Source organism: Syngnathoides biaculeatus, chromosome 10 (assembly GCF_019802595.1).
Source record: "Syngnathoides biaculeatus isolate LvHL_M chromosome 10, ASM1980259v1, whole genome shotgun sequence".
NCBI lineage: Eukaryota > Metazoa > Chordata > Actinopteri > Syngnathiformes > Syngnathidae > Syngnathoides > Syngnathoides biaculeatus.
Window position 1 is genome coordinate 21,409,143 of NC_084649.1, and position 16,149 is coordinate 21,425,291.

The 16,149-nt window shown below is 44.7% G+C and overlaps 2 protein-coding genes across 8 annotated transcripts in view; both read left to right on the forward strand.

Moving 5' to 3' along the window:
* The window catches only part of arhgef10la (Rho guanine nucleotide exchange factor (GEF) 10-like a), a 157,120-nt gene extending 145,551 nt beyond the window's left edge, over positions 1–11,569 (forward strand). For all 3 annotated transcript variants that reach the window (XM_061832610.1, XM_061832611.1, XM_061832612.1), the window contains 2 exons: positions 5,157–5,279; positions 5,383–11,569. In XM_061832610.1, the coding sequence (XP_061688594.1) occupies positions 5,157–5,279; positions 5,383–5,921 (662 nt within the window). In that variant the 3' untranslated portion in view covers positions 5,922–11,569. The remainder of the gene's footprint in view (positions 1–5,156; positions 5,280–5,382) is intronic.
* A 1,880-nt stretch (positions 11,570–13,449) lies between these two features.
* igsf21a (immunoglobin superfamily, member 21a) overlaps positions 13,450–16,149 on the forward strand; it is a 300,524-nt gene continuing 297,824 nt past the window's right edge. For 2 of the 5 annotated variants that reach the window (XR_009796949.1, XR_009796951.1), the window contains exons 1-2: positions 13,450–13,586; positions 14,174–14,374. The gene's annotated coding sequence lies outside the window, so the exon portion shown is untranslated. Of the gene's footprint in view, positions 13,587–14,173; positions 14,375–14,457; positions 15,143–15,241; positions 15,664–16,149 lie in introns of those variants that run through there. The other 3 variants (XR_009796948.1, XR_009796950.1, XR_009796947.1) reach the window with 3 other exon arrangements.

Genomic DNA, 16,149 nt, shown 5'->3' on the forward strand with positions numbered 1-16,149 from the left:
AAGCGCCCGAGACGCGGCGCAGCCACGGGGGTGAAATCTGGCGGATTAATATGAATGAAAGCGTCACCAGGGGAGACGTGAAAGCGGCGGGCCTGAAAGAAGGGCTTCCTCGAGGTGGGGGCGGGGGGGCTTCAGTCAAACACCTGCCGAGCGGATCCACGCCTCCCGCGCGCCGCTGCTTATTTTTCCAAACACGCGCCTCCTTTGAGTTAATGTGTTTGTCCTACTTTTTTTTTTTTTTTGCCTCCGCGCTCGCTCGTTTCATCTCGTTCGCTCGCGCCTGCGAATCCTCCCAGAAAAACCCGCTCGCAGCCTTTCCTTGCCTGCGGTCCGTTTAAGGTGCCGCACGTGACCCGCCGTGCGAGCCTTCTCGTCGTCAACCGTGAAATATTTATGGTTTTCCCCGATGTTGCGGCAAGAAGTGGTGAGTAACAACGGTGAACTTGAAGTTGGCAAATGGCAAGTAAAAAAAGCTCCACGAGTGGTCATCTCGTTCCCTCCCGGTTAGCATAAATATTTGACTTCAAAAGCCGTAAATGGCAGTGAATGAATTTAAAAATGTTACATATTCAATATTCAAGACTTTCACCAATGTGCCTTTTGAAACCCTCATTAAATGTTTCTCTCTGTGCAGGGAATGTTTTTAAGTCACTTTTTTAACATTCACTCTTCCCAATCATATAACGCTAGAATGAAATAATCTCTTTAATTTGATGGTGAATTAGTAGGGTGCAATAGAAGGGGATTTTTATTGGATCACGGTCTGGGTCCAGACTTAAATCCAGGTCTTGTGTGGACCCGCTGTGAATGGCTGGTAAATGAAATACGGTAGAGCCTCGGTTCTCGACTGCAAATCCGTTCGAGAAGGCGGTTCGAAGACGGATTTGTTCGAAAACCTAATCAACCGCCATGTGAGTTATTTTTCGGGGGTTCGTTCGAATTGACAGTAACAACGCGCGTCGTGGGTGGGTCAGCTGGTTTATTTGGGGGCGTTCGAGCATCGACTTTTGTTCGAAAACATAAGCAAAGAACTCTCTAAATTTTCGTTTGAAAACCGATTTGTTCGAGAAGGGGGACGTTCGAAAAACCGAGGCTGTACTCTATGTGTTTTGTCACAGTTTCCAGCTCCCTTGTGGCCCTTGTTGGGATCACGTGACCATAATGAGCCAATCAGAGTGTCTGTTTGAGAATGATGACGCGGGGCAGCACGGTGGATCAGCTGGTAAAGCTTTAGACTCACAGTTCTGAGGACCCAGGTTCAATCCCGGCCTCGCCTGTGTGGAGTTGCATGTGCTCCCCTGTGCCTGCGTGGGGTTTCTCTGGGTTTGCACTCCGGTTTCCTCCCACATCCCAAAAACTTGCAACATTAATTGGACACTCTAAATTGCCCATAGGTGTGATTGTGAGTGCGGCTGTTTGTCTCGATGTGCCCTGCGATTGGCTGGCAACCAGTTCAGGTTGTACCCCGCCTCCTGCCCGTTGACCTCTGGGATAGGCTCCGGCACTCCCCGCCGCCCTCGTGAGGATAAGCGGCAAAGAAAATGATAGATGATGGCGCGGTATGGCTTGCTCAAAACTTTGGAAAGCCGAGGAGGAAAAGTTTTAGTTTTTAAAAATAAATGGACGGAACAGTGCTTTTTTTTTTTGTTTTGTATTATTCTTGCTGGAGCTGTCATAAAACCCTCATATGTTACAAGACCGTGGCTTTAATAAAAAGCAGGGCCAGAACGCGCGAGTTTTAGTTGTCTCCATGCTTTGTTATCCTTTACACAGATCAAAGTTCGAACTGAAAGTTTCACGGAAAAGAAAGCTTCCTCTGTAGAATATCGCAAATACTTGTGGAAAGGAAATGTTCTCGATTTATTTAGTTTGACAGGTCAACTTCGTAAATCAAAACAGTTCGAGGTTCGGACCTTGGCCCAAAGCAAATCCCTCAAATTTGAATTGAAGATCTATGATTTAAATGACATTTGCGTGATTTTTATAACGGACAGATGGGCCAGGTCATAGCCAAGATGACTTTTGCAAAATAAATACTCCAGTTAAGATGTATTTAAAATTAGAATGGGAGTCCATTACTCATAAATGATAGATAAAATGCACCTACATTATGAATCCGCATAGCACACAGTGGGAAACGCAATGTTCTAAATCAAACGAGTACACATTCTTCATTTTGAAGTTGAGTGTGGAAATGGTTTTGTGATTAAAACTGTTCATAAATCTGACCGTTTGCGTTTTCCAAACGACACCATTTGAAGGGTGACGTGAGTCCTGTGGCCTGTTGCGCATCTTTTTCACGCAGCGGGTGGCGCAGATGTTGTCCCGGGCGCGTGACCGGTGGTTGCCGAATATTCGCCTTTTTTGGTCAATTGCCAAACCGCAATGCCACTACATCGAAATCGATCAAATACATGATTTTTTTAAATTGGAAAAAAGTAAGGTAAAAAGGTATATGTTAACAACTGGGATTGGCTCTAGCACTCCTGCGACCCTTGTAAGGATAAGCAGCAAAGAAAATGGATGGATGGACTTTGGGTTTGTCGAGCTCACGGGAGAAAAAGCTGACCAGCCCCTGCAGTACCATTGTTCTCCTGCAGAGTTCAGATATGATGTGGATGTATTAAATAATCATGTACTATCCATCTATTATCCAAGCCGCTCATCCTTACAAGGGTCACAGGAAATCTGGAGCCTATGCCAGCTGGCATCAGGCAAAAGGCGGACTACACCCTGAACTGGTCGCTTGCTAGTCGCATGGCAGAATCGATTCCACGTTCCCTGCACCAAAATCTGGCGTGTGTCCCACTACACCATCAGTGACTCTTAATCATGTACTAATATGCTTGAAATAGTTTCAAGAGAAAATCTTAGTACCGTAATTCCCGGCCTACAGAGTGCACCTGTTTCCAATCCTTACCGAGTACATATGTAAAGGAAATAGTATTTGGTACATAGATACGCTGCAGCTGTGTAAAAGCCACAAGTGAAACACAAGATATTTACAAAGAAAGACGGTACACAGAAAGAGTTTAACGCGAGCACAGCGCTAACACTAGTGCCGCGCTAATGCTAAAAGGGCTGGTTAAAATAAAGCTTACGCTAACACAGCGCTAACGCTAGAGCAATGCTAACAGGGCCGGTAAAAGTCACTTCCTCGACACATATATTCCACCGGTCTCCTTCTTACCTTTTCCCCTCGAGTGCCCCCTTGCAGCCGTTAGAAAAAATGCACAAATTAGCCGCATCACCGCATAAACCGCGAGGTTGAAAGCATGTGAAAAAAAGTCGCGGCTTGTCGGCCGGAAATTACGGTAGTCATTTGATTGGATACTACAGCCCACAGTGTAAGATAATGCTCGTAAGACAGGTGGCGCTCTGCCCATGAAAACAAGTGCAGTCACTTGCAGTACCAACAACAATATAAGCAAGCCCACCCCCCTCCAAAAAAAAACCCCCAAAACGTTATCTATGTAAACATGTGTTGTTTTGCGATCAATGGCGCGGCTCAATTACGGGTGTGGTGCTAAATGACGCGATAGATAACTGGTGGGCGACAAGGAAATGCTGAAAATAAAGTGGCAACAAATGATTTTCAACCCTTTGTGAGTTGTCTGAAAGTGTGGCGATTATAATACAGTAGGCGGAACCAATTATCTTATTGAGCAGCGGAACACACACACAAACTAGCAAAACACTCGCGTCCCTTGTGATGATGCAGTGTTACCTCTTGAGCCCGAAACACGTTCATTCTCATTTGGAGGATTTTGACTACATAAAGAAAAGTACTTAATGGCTAATAGAATTCCGTGCTTTGTGTTCTGTAAAATGTGTTTTATGTTCCCGTTTCAATGTGGAAAAAGCGCTAACATTTGGGGATAAAGGATTGAAAGTGCCGGATGTAGTCCGCATTCAAAAGAATGTTTTTTGGGGGTTTTTTTCCGTCCTCCCTCTGCTCTTGCAAAATGTTCCAATTTGTTGGTTTTATTGTTTGTTTTGCAACTATTTTGTGGAAATAATTGAAATGTAAGTTACTGTGGATACAAGGTGCTCCGAAAACGTACTTAAAAGGTGTTTGGCGTTAGTTGTTGGAGAGGAACAAGTAAGAGTAATAGGATAGTAGTAATAGTAATGGTAGTGAGAGTAATAATAGTGGTTGTAGTTGGACTTGTAGTAAAAATACTATGAGCAGTAGTCGTAATAGTAACATTATTCCATCTATTGTTAGTGCTTATCCTCACTTGGGTCACGGGCATGCTGGAGCCTGTCCGAGCTATCTCCGGGCGAGAGTAAACCGAAAGCTGGTCATCAGCCAATTGAAGAGTCATAGTAATAGTACAGTATTACGAGTAATAGTGAGTGTTGAGACAATTATGAGCAGGAGTTGTATTAGTCAGAATAGCAATGGTAATGCTAAGAGTTGGAAATATTATTAGGCCGAATGGTGGTCGCGGTAGTGACAGGGGACGCGATAGTAGTGGAAGGCTTGGCAGAGAAGAAGTAGTCATAATAGTTGTTGTAGTAGTGGTAACTTTTACAGTCAGATTGAGTTGCATTATTAACAGTTGTAGTACCGTAATTACTGGCCTATAAACCGCAACTTTTTTCAAAGGCTTTCAACCCTGCGGTTTATGCGGTGATGTGGCTAATTTGTGCATTATCTCTAACGGCTGCAAGGGGGCACTCGAGTGGAAATGGTAAGAGTGAGACCGGTGAAATAAATGTGCTGAGGAAGTGACTTTTACCGATCCGGCCCTGTGTTACTGCCGTGTCTGAGTGATTTTTACCAGTATGTTTTTTTTAAACGGGTCTGGTAGCGCAGCGGTGCTAACGTTAGTGTTAGCGTGCGCGGCGGGACTAGCGTTAACGTTAGCGACCGGTGGCACTAGCGTTAAACTTTTTGTGTACCATCTTTCTTTGTAAATATCTCGTGTTTCAATGTGGACACTTGCGGCTTTTACACAGCTGCGGCCTATGTATGGACCAAATGGTATTTCCTTTACAAATGTAATGGGTGAGGCTAATAACCACGTGCACCCTGTAGGCCAGGAATTACGGTAATTTATCTGCATTTGACATCTGAGCAGGAAATTCACTTTTTAAATCTTTCCTCCTTTTTTTTTTTTTTTTTTTTTTTTTTTTTTTTGACGTTTCAGGTCCGGAGAGCATGCGAGTCACCAGCCTGCTCATCTGTCAAGGACTCTTGTGGGTCGGCACCGCCCAAGGCCTCATCGTCACCCTGCCGGTTCCCAAACTGGAGGGAATACCCAAAATAACCGGTGAGCTCCTGATCAACCGCTCATTCCTCAAATAACCACTAATTCCCAAAGAACGGTTTAGTTTTCAAATTTCCCACTCACTGAACGGGTTTCCCTTTTCCAGGAAAAGGCCGGATCTCGCTGAACGGCCACTGCGGGCCGGTGGACTTCCTGGCGGCCATCACCAGCACCCTGTCCCCGGAACTCCTGAAGAGGGACTCTGTGGCGGACGGACCGGACTCGGCGTGCGGCGGCGAGGATCCCAGCGACGCCTCGTCACAGGAATCCCTGCAGCAGCCTGCCGAGGGTCCGGTCCGCGGCCGGGGCGTCCTGCTGCGGTACAAGCTGCGGTCCACGTCGGGGCTGCCCGGGCGCCCGCTAACGGCGCTGGCCGACGAGGCCTCCGACTCGTCCCTGGAGTCCCTGGAGCACGGCGTGGAGGACGGCTCCATCTACGAGCTCAGCGACGACCCCGACACGTGGGTGCGGGGGCGCCCCTCGGAGAAGGACGGCAGGGGCAAAGACAGGGTGGTCTCGGCCGCCGTCGTCTCCGGGGGCCGAGGGTTCCGGAGGCTCCGGGAGGGGGCGCCCGCGGGGCCTCGGACCGGCGGGGAGCCTTTAGAGAACGTTCTTTTGGTTTGGCAACTGCCGTTGACTGTGTAATTTAGAACTACAACAAGCGAAAGCTCCGGTGCACTTGGGTAGAATTCCAGGTGAATACTTTGCCCACACATCATGGCAGGAAGGATGTTGCCATGACAAGGGAAGCACTTTGCCTCGTTTTTAAGGATTTCGGAATTCACAGATAGTAGAACTGCCTGGCAATGGCTATTCCCGAAGCAAGAGGGTAGTGCCAAACGACAGGCCATTTCCAAGTGAGCCGAGAATTCCCAGAGGAACAAAAATAAGAGCTACCGTAATTCCCGGCCTCCAGAGCGGACCTGGATATAAGCCTCACCCAGTACATTTGTAAAGAAAATACCATTTGGTACATACATAGGCCGCAGCCGTGTAAAAGCCGCAAGTGCCCATATTGAAACCGATATTGAAACATGACATATTTACAAAGAAAGACGGTACACAGAGTTTAACGCCTGCGCCGCCACTCTAACACCGCTGCGCTAACGCTAGCCCCGCCACGCTAATGTGAGCGCTACACTAACATGGCCAGTTAAAAAAATATATACTGGTAAAAATCACTGAGACACGGCTAAAAAACGGTAGCGCAGCGCTAACGGGGCCGGATCGGTAAAAGTCACTTCCTCGGCACATATATCCCACCGGTCTCGCGCTTACATTTTCCGCTCGAGTGCCCTCTTGCGGCTGTTAAAAAAAAAAACGCACAAATTAGCCGCATCACCGCATAAGCCGCAGGGTTGAAAGGGTGTGAAAAAAGTTGCGTCTTATAGGCCGGAAATTACGGTAATTAAAAAAAAACAAAAAAAAACCTGGGAATCCCCAAAATACAACGTCGCTACCAGAGTAACGGGAATTTCCTATAAGAAGAGTTACATCACAACAGGAACAGATCGCTCCCAAAAGAACTGAGTTCATACATTTCAAAAAAGGACACGTAATTCACAATAGAAAAGGCCATTTCCAAAATAAGAGGCCTTTCTAAAAAAAATTGGTTATTACCAGAAGAATAGGTTATTCCTCCAGAAATATGTATATCCACACTAACAGAAAAATCATCAAATAACAGGTAATCAACATATTCAAGACGAATTGTATTCTTAAACACCACGGCAAGACGCAAGTTGTGCTCATAAGGGACGCAATTTTTCGCACTTCTGAGCGCACAGACATTAGAATTGTCGAGCTTCGTTTGATGGTTGACAAACAGCTGGAACTCTGCATTACCGCCCCCTGCAGGACAGGAGAAGAAGAATGCCAAACGTCGTTCACCGCCAATCTTTTGCACTGGGCGGCACATTTTGTGGCGTTTGGACCACCTGAAAAAAAAAAAAAAAGTGCACCCCCCCCCTCCCCCTTCAAGGGAGCCCATCTGCCAGCGGACATTAGCGCCGCTTCATTGGCGCCGCCGGCTCCCGCTCACTGTGAACGTCTCGAGATGGAACGTGCGGCCATCTTCCTCGCGGCTGCTTGCACTTGCTGATGAACAACCACTAAACAAACGAGCTAAACTTTGTTGCACATTTTTTTTAACACTACTTTTTTTTCTAAACATTTACGTGTCCATTAGCGTGTAGCACTTGTTTTCATCCGTGTCTTAACTCATTTGGGTACGACGGAGTATTGGAGCCACACGCAGAAGAAACAAGAAATTAGGATATTATGAGGATATGAGGGTCATGCTTTAGGAATGTATTTTTTATATTTTAACCCCCCACCCCCCACCCCCCACTCCATCATTACGCAGTTTAAACGTCAACACTGGGCTTAAATAGGATGAACACAGCTACCGTAATAACGATTCCCAAAATTGTACGGTACGGCACGGTGGGGCAGGTGGTAAAGCTTGGGCCTCACAGTTTCGAGGTACCGGGTTCGATCCTGGCCCCACCTGTGTAGCGTTTGCATGTTCTCCCCGTGCCTGCGTTTTTTTTCTCCGGGCACTCCGGTTTCCTCCCACATCCCAAAAAACATGCGACATTAATTGGACAACTCTAAATTGCCCCTAGGTGTGATTGTGAGTGTTCAGGGTGTATCCCGCCTCCTGCCCGTTGACACCTGGGATAGGCTCCAGCACTCCCCGCGACCCTTGTGAGGATAAGCGGCAAAGAAAATGGGTTTGTATCCCTCAACTAAAGTCACGGCTTTAACCCCCATGAGGATAAGCAGTTCTGGCAATGGATGGTTGGAATTGAACCTCTCCCAAAATGTACCTGAAGAAATATTTCAAGACAAACTGTTGTTTAATTCAAATGTGTTGAACTCAAAAGCGAAATACCATCGAACAGTACTTGGGGAAAAGTGATTCTTTCCTGGATCAGTAGAGGGCGCCACACAGCACAACTTTGAAGGTCACTGCTTTTCAGAATTATTTCCATTTTAGAGCACTAGAATGATTTGAATGTAGTTTTTTTTTTTTACTTGCATCTTTCTGAATGATGACTTTATTCTCGAAAGATACCACCCCCCCCAATACTCCTTCGTACTCATCAATGTTGAAAGTACACTCTCTTCATTTTTTCTCCTCCACAATTTGCTTAAACAACGATGGAAGTAAATATGTGCCACCGGGATTCGAATTTGAAATGTATAGTGATGACATTTTCAATAGTTGTATTTCAGTGTATCTTTTCAACGTTAACAATTCAACTGGCTACAATTCGCTGTCTAAAATTCGGCGTCTGTGCCACCAGGCAGGGTTACTTCAGGTCAGAACCAAACAGTCAGCCAATCCATTCTGAGTCACGTGACGGCACGTGACCTGAAGTAACCCTGCCTGGTGGCACAGACGGCAAATTTCAGACAGCGAATTGTAACCAGTTGAATTGTTAACTTTGAAAAGTTACACTGCAATCCAACTATTGAAAATGTGATCGCATAATATTTCAAATTCAAATCCTGTTTTCTGTGGCATTTCAAATTCAAATCCCGGTGGCACATATTTACTTCCAAAAACAACCCAAAACTCCATCCTGCAGGAAAGTCATCAAGGGCTTCTTTTTTTTTTCCTTTATTGTTGTACTGTATGACTTATTTCACACGTTATTAGAATGAATGAATGAATATCAGCCTCGCGTCACGATTATTTATGTGTTTGTATGTTTTCCTTGCACATTACGGGCCTTTTTGCACCAATCCATGCAGCTGAATATTTTCTGTGATGGATGCCCGTTTTAGTTCAATTGTATGCCGATGACATTGCGGGATCGCATAAGGAGGGGGAAAAAAATGTAATCTGGGAGCTTTTATTATTATTTTTTTCTTAAGGAAAATTTTCTACAGAAAAACATTTGTGGGAATTTAATTTTTAAACAAATGAATATCAAAATTAACCCACACAACCTCTTAATTTATTTTCTCAGAAAAAAAATTTCCTACAAAATGCAAGAATTGTGACTCCCCTTTTAAATCCTCCCCCCAAAAGTGTCGACTATTTTTTTTTTTGTACAAATATTTCGTTTTTATTTCAACAATTTTTCCACCAGAAATTTTCTCCCCCCCTTAAAATTAATTTTTTTCCTCCCCCAACAATGTGATCCAACACACGTCTCCAAAATGTTGTGCTGTACTTTTTTTGCGGGGTTGAAATGTGGACGTTCCGCCATACTGGGTAGCTCGGCCGCAGTCCATCCGATTTCACATTTTCATAGTTTTGTTTTCCCGCTCATATTTGATTGATTTTTATATCTTCCCACGTAGACACACAGCATCAGCAGTAGAAAACGCCGGTAAAGATTCGTCCCGGCCGCCGTCGGCCTTCCCGGGGAATAACGCGGCTGCGAGCCAAAGCCGGCCTTTCCGGCGAGGCGACCGACGGCGAAGGTTACGCCGCCGAGCGTCTCCGCCTCAAGTCTTTACTTAACCTTCCCGGCGCGCGGGGGCTTCCCGCCTTATCCTCTTTCATCATCCCATCTATCCGCGGGAATCGTTCCGCCGAGGAGACGACGCAAAGCCGCCCGCCCGGCTGTCATCTAAATGTAAATGCGTGTCGCGAACGTCTGCGCGCAGATTTACGTGCCGCGACGCCCTCGGCGTGGTCAGCGCGGGGGTGTTTTGGCTTCTCCGTGTTTGTTTTCCCCGCCGATGAAATATGCATGATTCCGTAACAATCGCGAGGAATGCTACGACTGAAACTTGCGCTTATCTGACCCATCAGCGTGTCGCTGTTGGTCTTGCAAGTATTTTGACCTTTGTGTTTTAGTTGCGAAACCCTCGCGTGTGCTGTACATAATACAGTAGTAGTGATCGTTAAAGATGGAACCGACTTATTAGTATTTCATATTTCTAAGCCGGCGGCATGGTGGCTCCAGCTGGTAAAGCGTTGGCTTCACAGTTCTGAGGACCTGGATTCAATCCCAGCCCTCCTTGTGTGGAGTTTGCATGTACTCCCCGTGCCTGCGTGGGTTTCCTCTGGGTACTCCGGTTTCCTCCCACATCCCAAAAAACATGCAAACTTAATTGGACACTCTAAATTGCCCCGAGGTGTGATTATGAGTGCGATTGGTTGTTTGTCTCCAGTGCCCTGCGATTGGCCGGCAACCAGTTCAGGGTGTACCCCGTCTCCTGCCCGTTGACAGCTGGGATCAACTCCAGCACTCCCCGGGACCCTCGTGAGGATAAGCGGCTAAGAAAATGAATGAATGGATGGATGGATGTTTCTAAGTCTAGTTGTTCAACTTTGCTGCGATGCTCTACTCAGAACTGGAGCTAAAAACACGAAAGATTTGCGTATTTGAAATGGTCGCTTCAAACCTAAATGACTCCCCAACTCGCCGTGTATTTTTTTTGTGGGTCTACAGTCACTGTGATTTGACGGGCGCGTACGTGCGCGCGTGCCATCGCACTCGCAAATCTGCACCGTCCAGTGCAAAAAAAATCACGCGTGTGAAATTTGTTACAAGTGGAAATACATAGATATTGAAAGGCGTCCCTTATTTTGTGTAGTCTTGAGCAATGTTCCCTCTAAGCTGCGCAATTGCGCACTTGTCGCACACTCGGCGCACATGAAAACCGATTCACCGCAGTGAACCACAGCCTGACGTCTTTTTTTTTTTTTTTTAAACTCGGAAGCAGACGGTCTCTGCTGCTCAGCTTACTTCTACTTCCTAGTTTACCTGACACCGCCCCCCTCCGCTCTTAAAAAGGTACACTCATAAATACAAACAGAACACACACCCGCAACTTTATATCTGCGGGCATGACTGACCACACCCGTACATTTTTCAAATGTGAGTGACTGGGCCTAATTTCAAATTTCAAAGTGAAACCAGTTTCAGAACCTGATTAAAATATATATATATATATATCATAACTTTTTAGTCTTGGAATGGCTAAAATGACCCTAAAACAACACAAATTGCAGACTCCTTGTGTCTGTTTGGGTACAGTTTAAGATTTTTTTTTTTGGGGGGGGGGGGTCTAGTCATGATATACAAGCCGAGCAAATTTCATGTTGCAATGTCATTGTCAAATAATTCCTTTCAATGAACACGGCAGCAGAACGGTGAGTTTGAGTACAGCAATCGTATCCGTTCCATCGTGAGCTTATTTGCCCTAAAATTACAATTAAATGTAATTAAAGCTGCGAGCAGCAATGTACGGCCCCTAATAAAAATAATAATATTAACATGGCGGCTTTCTACGGACTGCACTGGTGTCATTAAAGCAAATTTGTTTGACGCAAATTGTTGTCAGTGTTGCTTTTTTTTTTTTTTTTTTTCCTTTTCCAAGTTGCGGTTTTACGGCAAAGCGGATTTATTTTCGCACTTTGGCAGATTCCCCCCTCCAACCCCTTCGAGATTTTGGATAACGACGGCAACCCTGCCTCGGCCTTTACGGCTGCCATAATGAACTTATTGTTTTACAAGCTATTACAGTGGCTCGTTAACATGATGTGCTTTTTTGGTTTTTGCTTGGAAGACTTCAAATTGCAGCAAAGCTTCTCACAGTTCAAAAGTCTTTATTTTCTGCAGGATTTTGATGTATTATTTTTAATTTGTTGAAGGGAAAAAGCTGATTTTTAAAAAAAATTGATATAGTTGGAGTACGCAAAACCATTTTTTGTAAATGTATGACACAGCGAACTAAGGGAATAATAGCACAATTTAATTTATTCTTGTATGAAGAATACCCCCCCCCCCCACAAACAACCATTTTCCTCCCAAAATACAGCTTTGAAAAAAAAAAAAAAAATTCCTCCAAATATTCTGATAACTACAAAACTTTCTTCTTTGGAGATAGGGAGACTTTGAAAAGTCTTTTTTTTTTTTCCTTCTTCAAAATGAGAGTGCCAGTTGCAAATGGAATCTGAAAAAAGTATGAATTTTTTCATTTATTGAAAGGTCTTCAGCTCCACAAGTTTTTCTTCAATATTTTTGTTTGATGTATTTTACTGTGAGGCAGCATGGTGGCTCCAGCTGGTACAGCATTGGCCTCACAGTTCTGAGGACCCGGGTTCAATCCCGGCCCCGCCTGTGTGGAGTTTGCATGTTCTCCCCGTGCCTGCGTGGTTTTTCCTCCGGGTGGGCACTCCGCTTTCCTCCCACATCCCAAAAACATGCAACATTAATTGGACACTCTCAATTGCCCCACGGTGTGATTGTGAGTGTGACTGTTGTCTGTCTCCATGTGCCCTGCGATTGGCTGCCGACGAGTTCAGGGTGTACCCTGCGTCCTGCGAGTTGACAGCTGGGATAGGCTCCAGCACTCCCCGTGACCCTAGTGAGGATGAGCAGCAAAGAAAATGGATGGATGGATATTTTACTGTGGTGCTTTTCCATTTGTTAGCTGTTCATGCTAAAGAAGTTAGCGTACTCAGTTGTCATCAGATGACTATACAAATGCACCATGTTACTTTTTTTTAATGTATTTATTCTTTGTGCTCCATCCTCCATTCATGCTTTTCCAGATGTCGCCATGGCAACCGAGAAAAAAAATCAACATATTACCTCCTGAACTTCAAAACTTTAATCAGTTTTGTAAAAAAAAAAAAAAAAAAAAAATTACAAAATTCACACTGGCCTGTCAAGCTTCACGAAGGTCGTGTTGATGTCAACCCCCTCCCGAAAAAGTGACACGTCCAAAATGAGTGGAACAGGTCACCCCCCACTCCCCCACCCCTAAAAATAATAAATAAATAAAAGCTCCAGTTTTGACGGTCAACTGGGTCACGTGGTACATTAAAACTGGGTTTTTGGCGTGGCAGAACTCCCCATGGAATCACATTAACATGCATGATGATAATGATGATGACAATGTCAACAATGGATATGAAATTATGATTTCGTGTTAGGGTTTCTGGGCTGAGTTGGGGTTTCAAGCTATAGTTAATTTTTTGGGGATGTTACATTTTTTGTGATCACCGCAAATATTTTTCTGAGCAAAACATTTTTTTTTTTTTGCCAACCAATCAAAACGAGAATTTCCGGCTCGTGCCCAAGACGAGATCCAATCAGAACTAAATATCCGTGAAGAGGCGGGAATAGTTGACCAGCTAACCAATCATAGCGACGTGGGAAGGCACGTGTGTTGAAATTAAATTAGGGCCGCACCGCAACAGCTGAGAGCAGTCACGAGTGGCGACAAACGACGGACTGAGCAAAATCTTCTAAAATCAACTCTGGGCTGCAATTTATACCAAACCACAAAACACGGCCACTTTCCAAGACATTTACAAATGAAGTCCAGGCGCAGGTGAGGGGTTTTAAGTCATTGCAAAGCTGACATTTATGACCCATCACTTATAGATCTGCGAAATCGAGGCTGGATTTGACGTATCACTGCGATTTGGATTTTCCCAAACTTCATCAGTGGATAAGCGAGAAAACACATTTTCTGTGAATTTTTTTTTGGATAAATTAAATAATTCAATTTCATTTTCAATATGTGAGGAAACAAGTTCAAATTTTCTGTCTGAAATAGGACGTCGCAGAGACAAATGCGCAATGCGTTTAGCATGTATTTTCCCTTTGCGAGTCCTTATTTCTAAACATATCTAAGTGATTGATTTAAAAATTTAATGTTTTTATGACAAAAAAAAGTTTTTTTTTTAAATGATACTTTGGGAAAAATCGGGCACTATGTTTTTCGATATTCACTGTGTTCCATCTCTTTCCTTTGCACTTTGCCTTTTTTGGCGTACCAAATCGGATTAAAAATCCTTCATTTTACCAGAAGTGGAAAAAAAAAAATGTCAAGCTCACTCGACCAGTTTGAATTCTACATGCCAAACTTTGAGGAAAAACTGCAACCTTTAAATGATGTCCTCCACATATTTTTAGGACGACCAAGATGGCGGCCAACTGGCTTCAACCAATCGACACACCACTCGATGTGTATCCGCCATCAGGTCTTTTTTTTTTTTTTGAGGTCAGTGGTCTTCCAAAAATGAACTCTAGACTGCAATTCATACCAAATCACAAAAGACGACCGCTTTTCAAGACATTTACAACCCAGCTAGGCATCCTGAAATCCAGGCGCAGGTGAGGAAATTCAAGTCACTGAAAAGCTGACATTTATAACCCATCATTTATAAATCTGCTTGGTCTCGTTATTTTTCTCGCAGTTCTGCAAATGGAGGTTCGATTTCATGAATCGCTTTCATAGATTGGCGGTTAGATATTCACATTCGGATTCATGGCCAAAGACGACCTTCAACTAACTCCTAGGCCTAGTAGTCAGTCCTACTTCCTCTTTTCTCCCTGACCCTTGACCCTCTCTCCCCCTTTTTCCGTTCTCAAATCACAATGTTACCTTCATGGCCTTTCAGACAGTTGGAAATGACACAATTCATGAGCAATCTACCCATTTGACAAGTCTTCGTTAACTAAATTAAGTCTTGTTGGCCAGAAATATTCACTTGTTTTTTTTCCCGTGACTGCAATTTCTCATAAGATAAGGCTAGAAATGTAAATGGAGTGTTAACCTTTCCTTAAATGTTGCTCGTTTCCATTCAGGTGTGGCTGTAAAAAGAAAAAAAAAATGGGTGGCGGTTTTTGGCTACCCTGTTAGCCTCCTAGCGGCTGGTGGGTTCGAACTCTAGTTTGCCTTGTAGGGATTTGCGAGTTTGGACCCTACGCGTGTTCACCAATCGAGGAAGTTATGACCAACGATAAAAAAAAGTTAACAGCAAATGGATTTATTACAAAGGAATGTGCAGTACAGACGTCCGGGTTTTATCTAGGTATCTGCCGCACACGAGACGCGTGTCTTCTGGCAGGATAGCCCAAGAAGAAGACAAGAGCTGCCCGGTAACGAGGTTTTTATATGTATGGGTCCATGGTAAAAGTGGCTGCCCCCCCACCCCCACCTCCCCCTGGTCCTGGATAGTAATCTGGTGTCGTTCGTAGGAGGATGGCACCAGCCGGTTTTCTGCGTACAAAGATCAAGGACAACCACCGGCTCCGCAACCCATCCTTGTCTGATTAGCAAATGGGCAACGCTTTGTCCGTTGATTTACATGTATAAGGTCATATTTAAGCAAATAATCAAAGTGCAATAAAAGTAAAACAGTCTTCAGCCTGAATAAATAGCACCTAAAACTCTCGGAAAAATAATTTTTTTCAGGTTCTAGGGAATGTCCGCATAACTTGACAGCCAACTGTACGCCGCAGTGTTAGAAACGGGCCAAGTTATTACGACTAAACAACTGTCAGTTGGGGCGAGTAGCTATCAGCTTGGTATTTATATATTGTGGCCCGTGGGCTTCAAAACGGGGCGAGTCATCCCGCAAAGCCCAAGTGAGTACGTCGGCTTTTTTATTTTATTTTGTTGAAATACCCACCAGAAAATCTGTACAAGTGAAATGAAGAAAAAGTTCAACATATCTCAACAATGCAGTGTGAAATTGTTTTGTCTCTGCATGTTTTCAGCACTTATCTTTAATATATCGTGTTTTAAAAAGACAACATTGACCTTACTTTGCTACTTTGCTATCCCCCCCCCCCCCCATGATTACACACGACAAATTAAGCCACGGCGAGGCCATGTTTCATGTTTGGGATTGGGGGGGGGGGGGGAATCTTTTTCTCAGCGTTTTTCCGTCAACGTGGGTTCACTTTGCAGAGCTAAACACCTAAAATCGGAATCTTAGTGCGGTTCCTTTCAACCAATCAACCCGCGCACAGGCACGCAGGTGAGATTGTCCCGTCGCACCTGCGCGCCCGGCTGAACCTAAACGCGTGAAGCGACGCAGTTTGTGGAGCTCTCCTCGCTTTATCAGCGCAACCGGCGGGTGGGCGGCCGCACGCATTTGCGT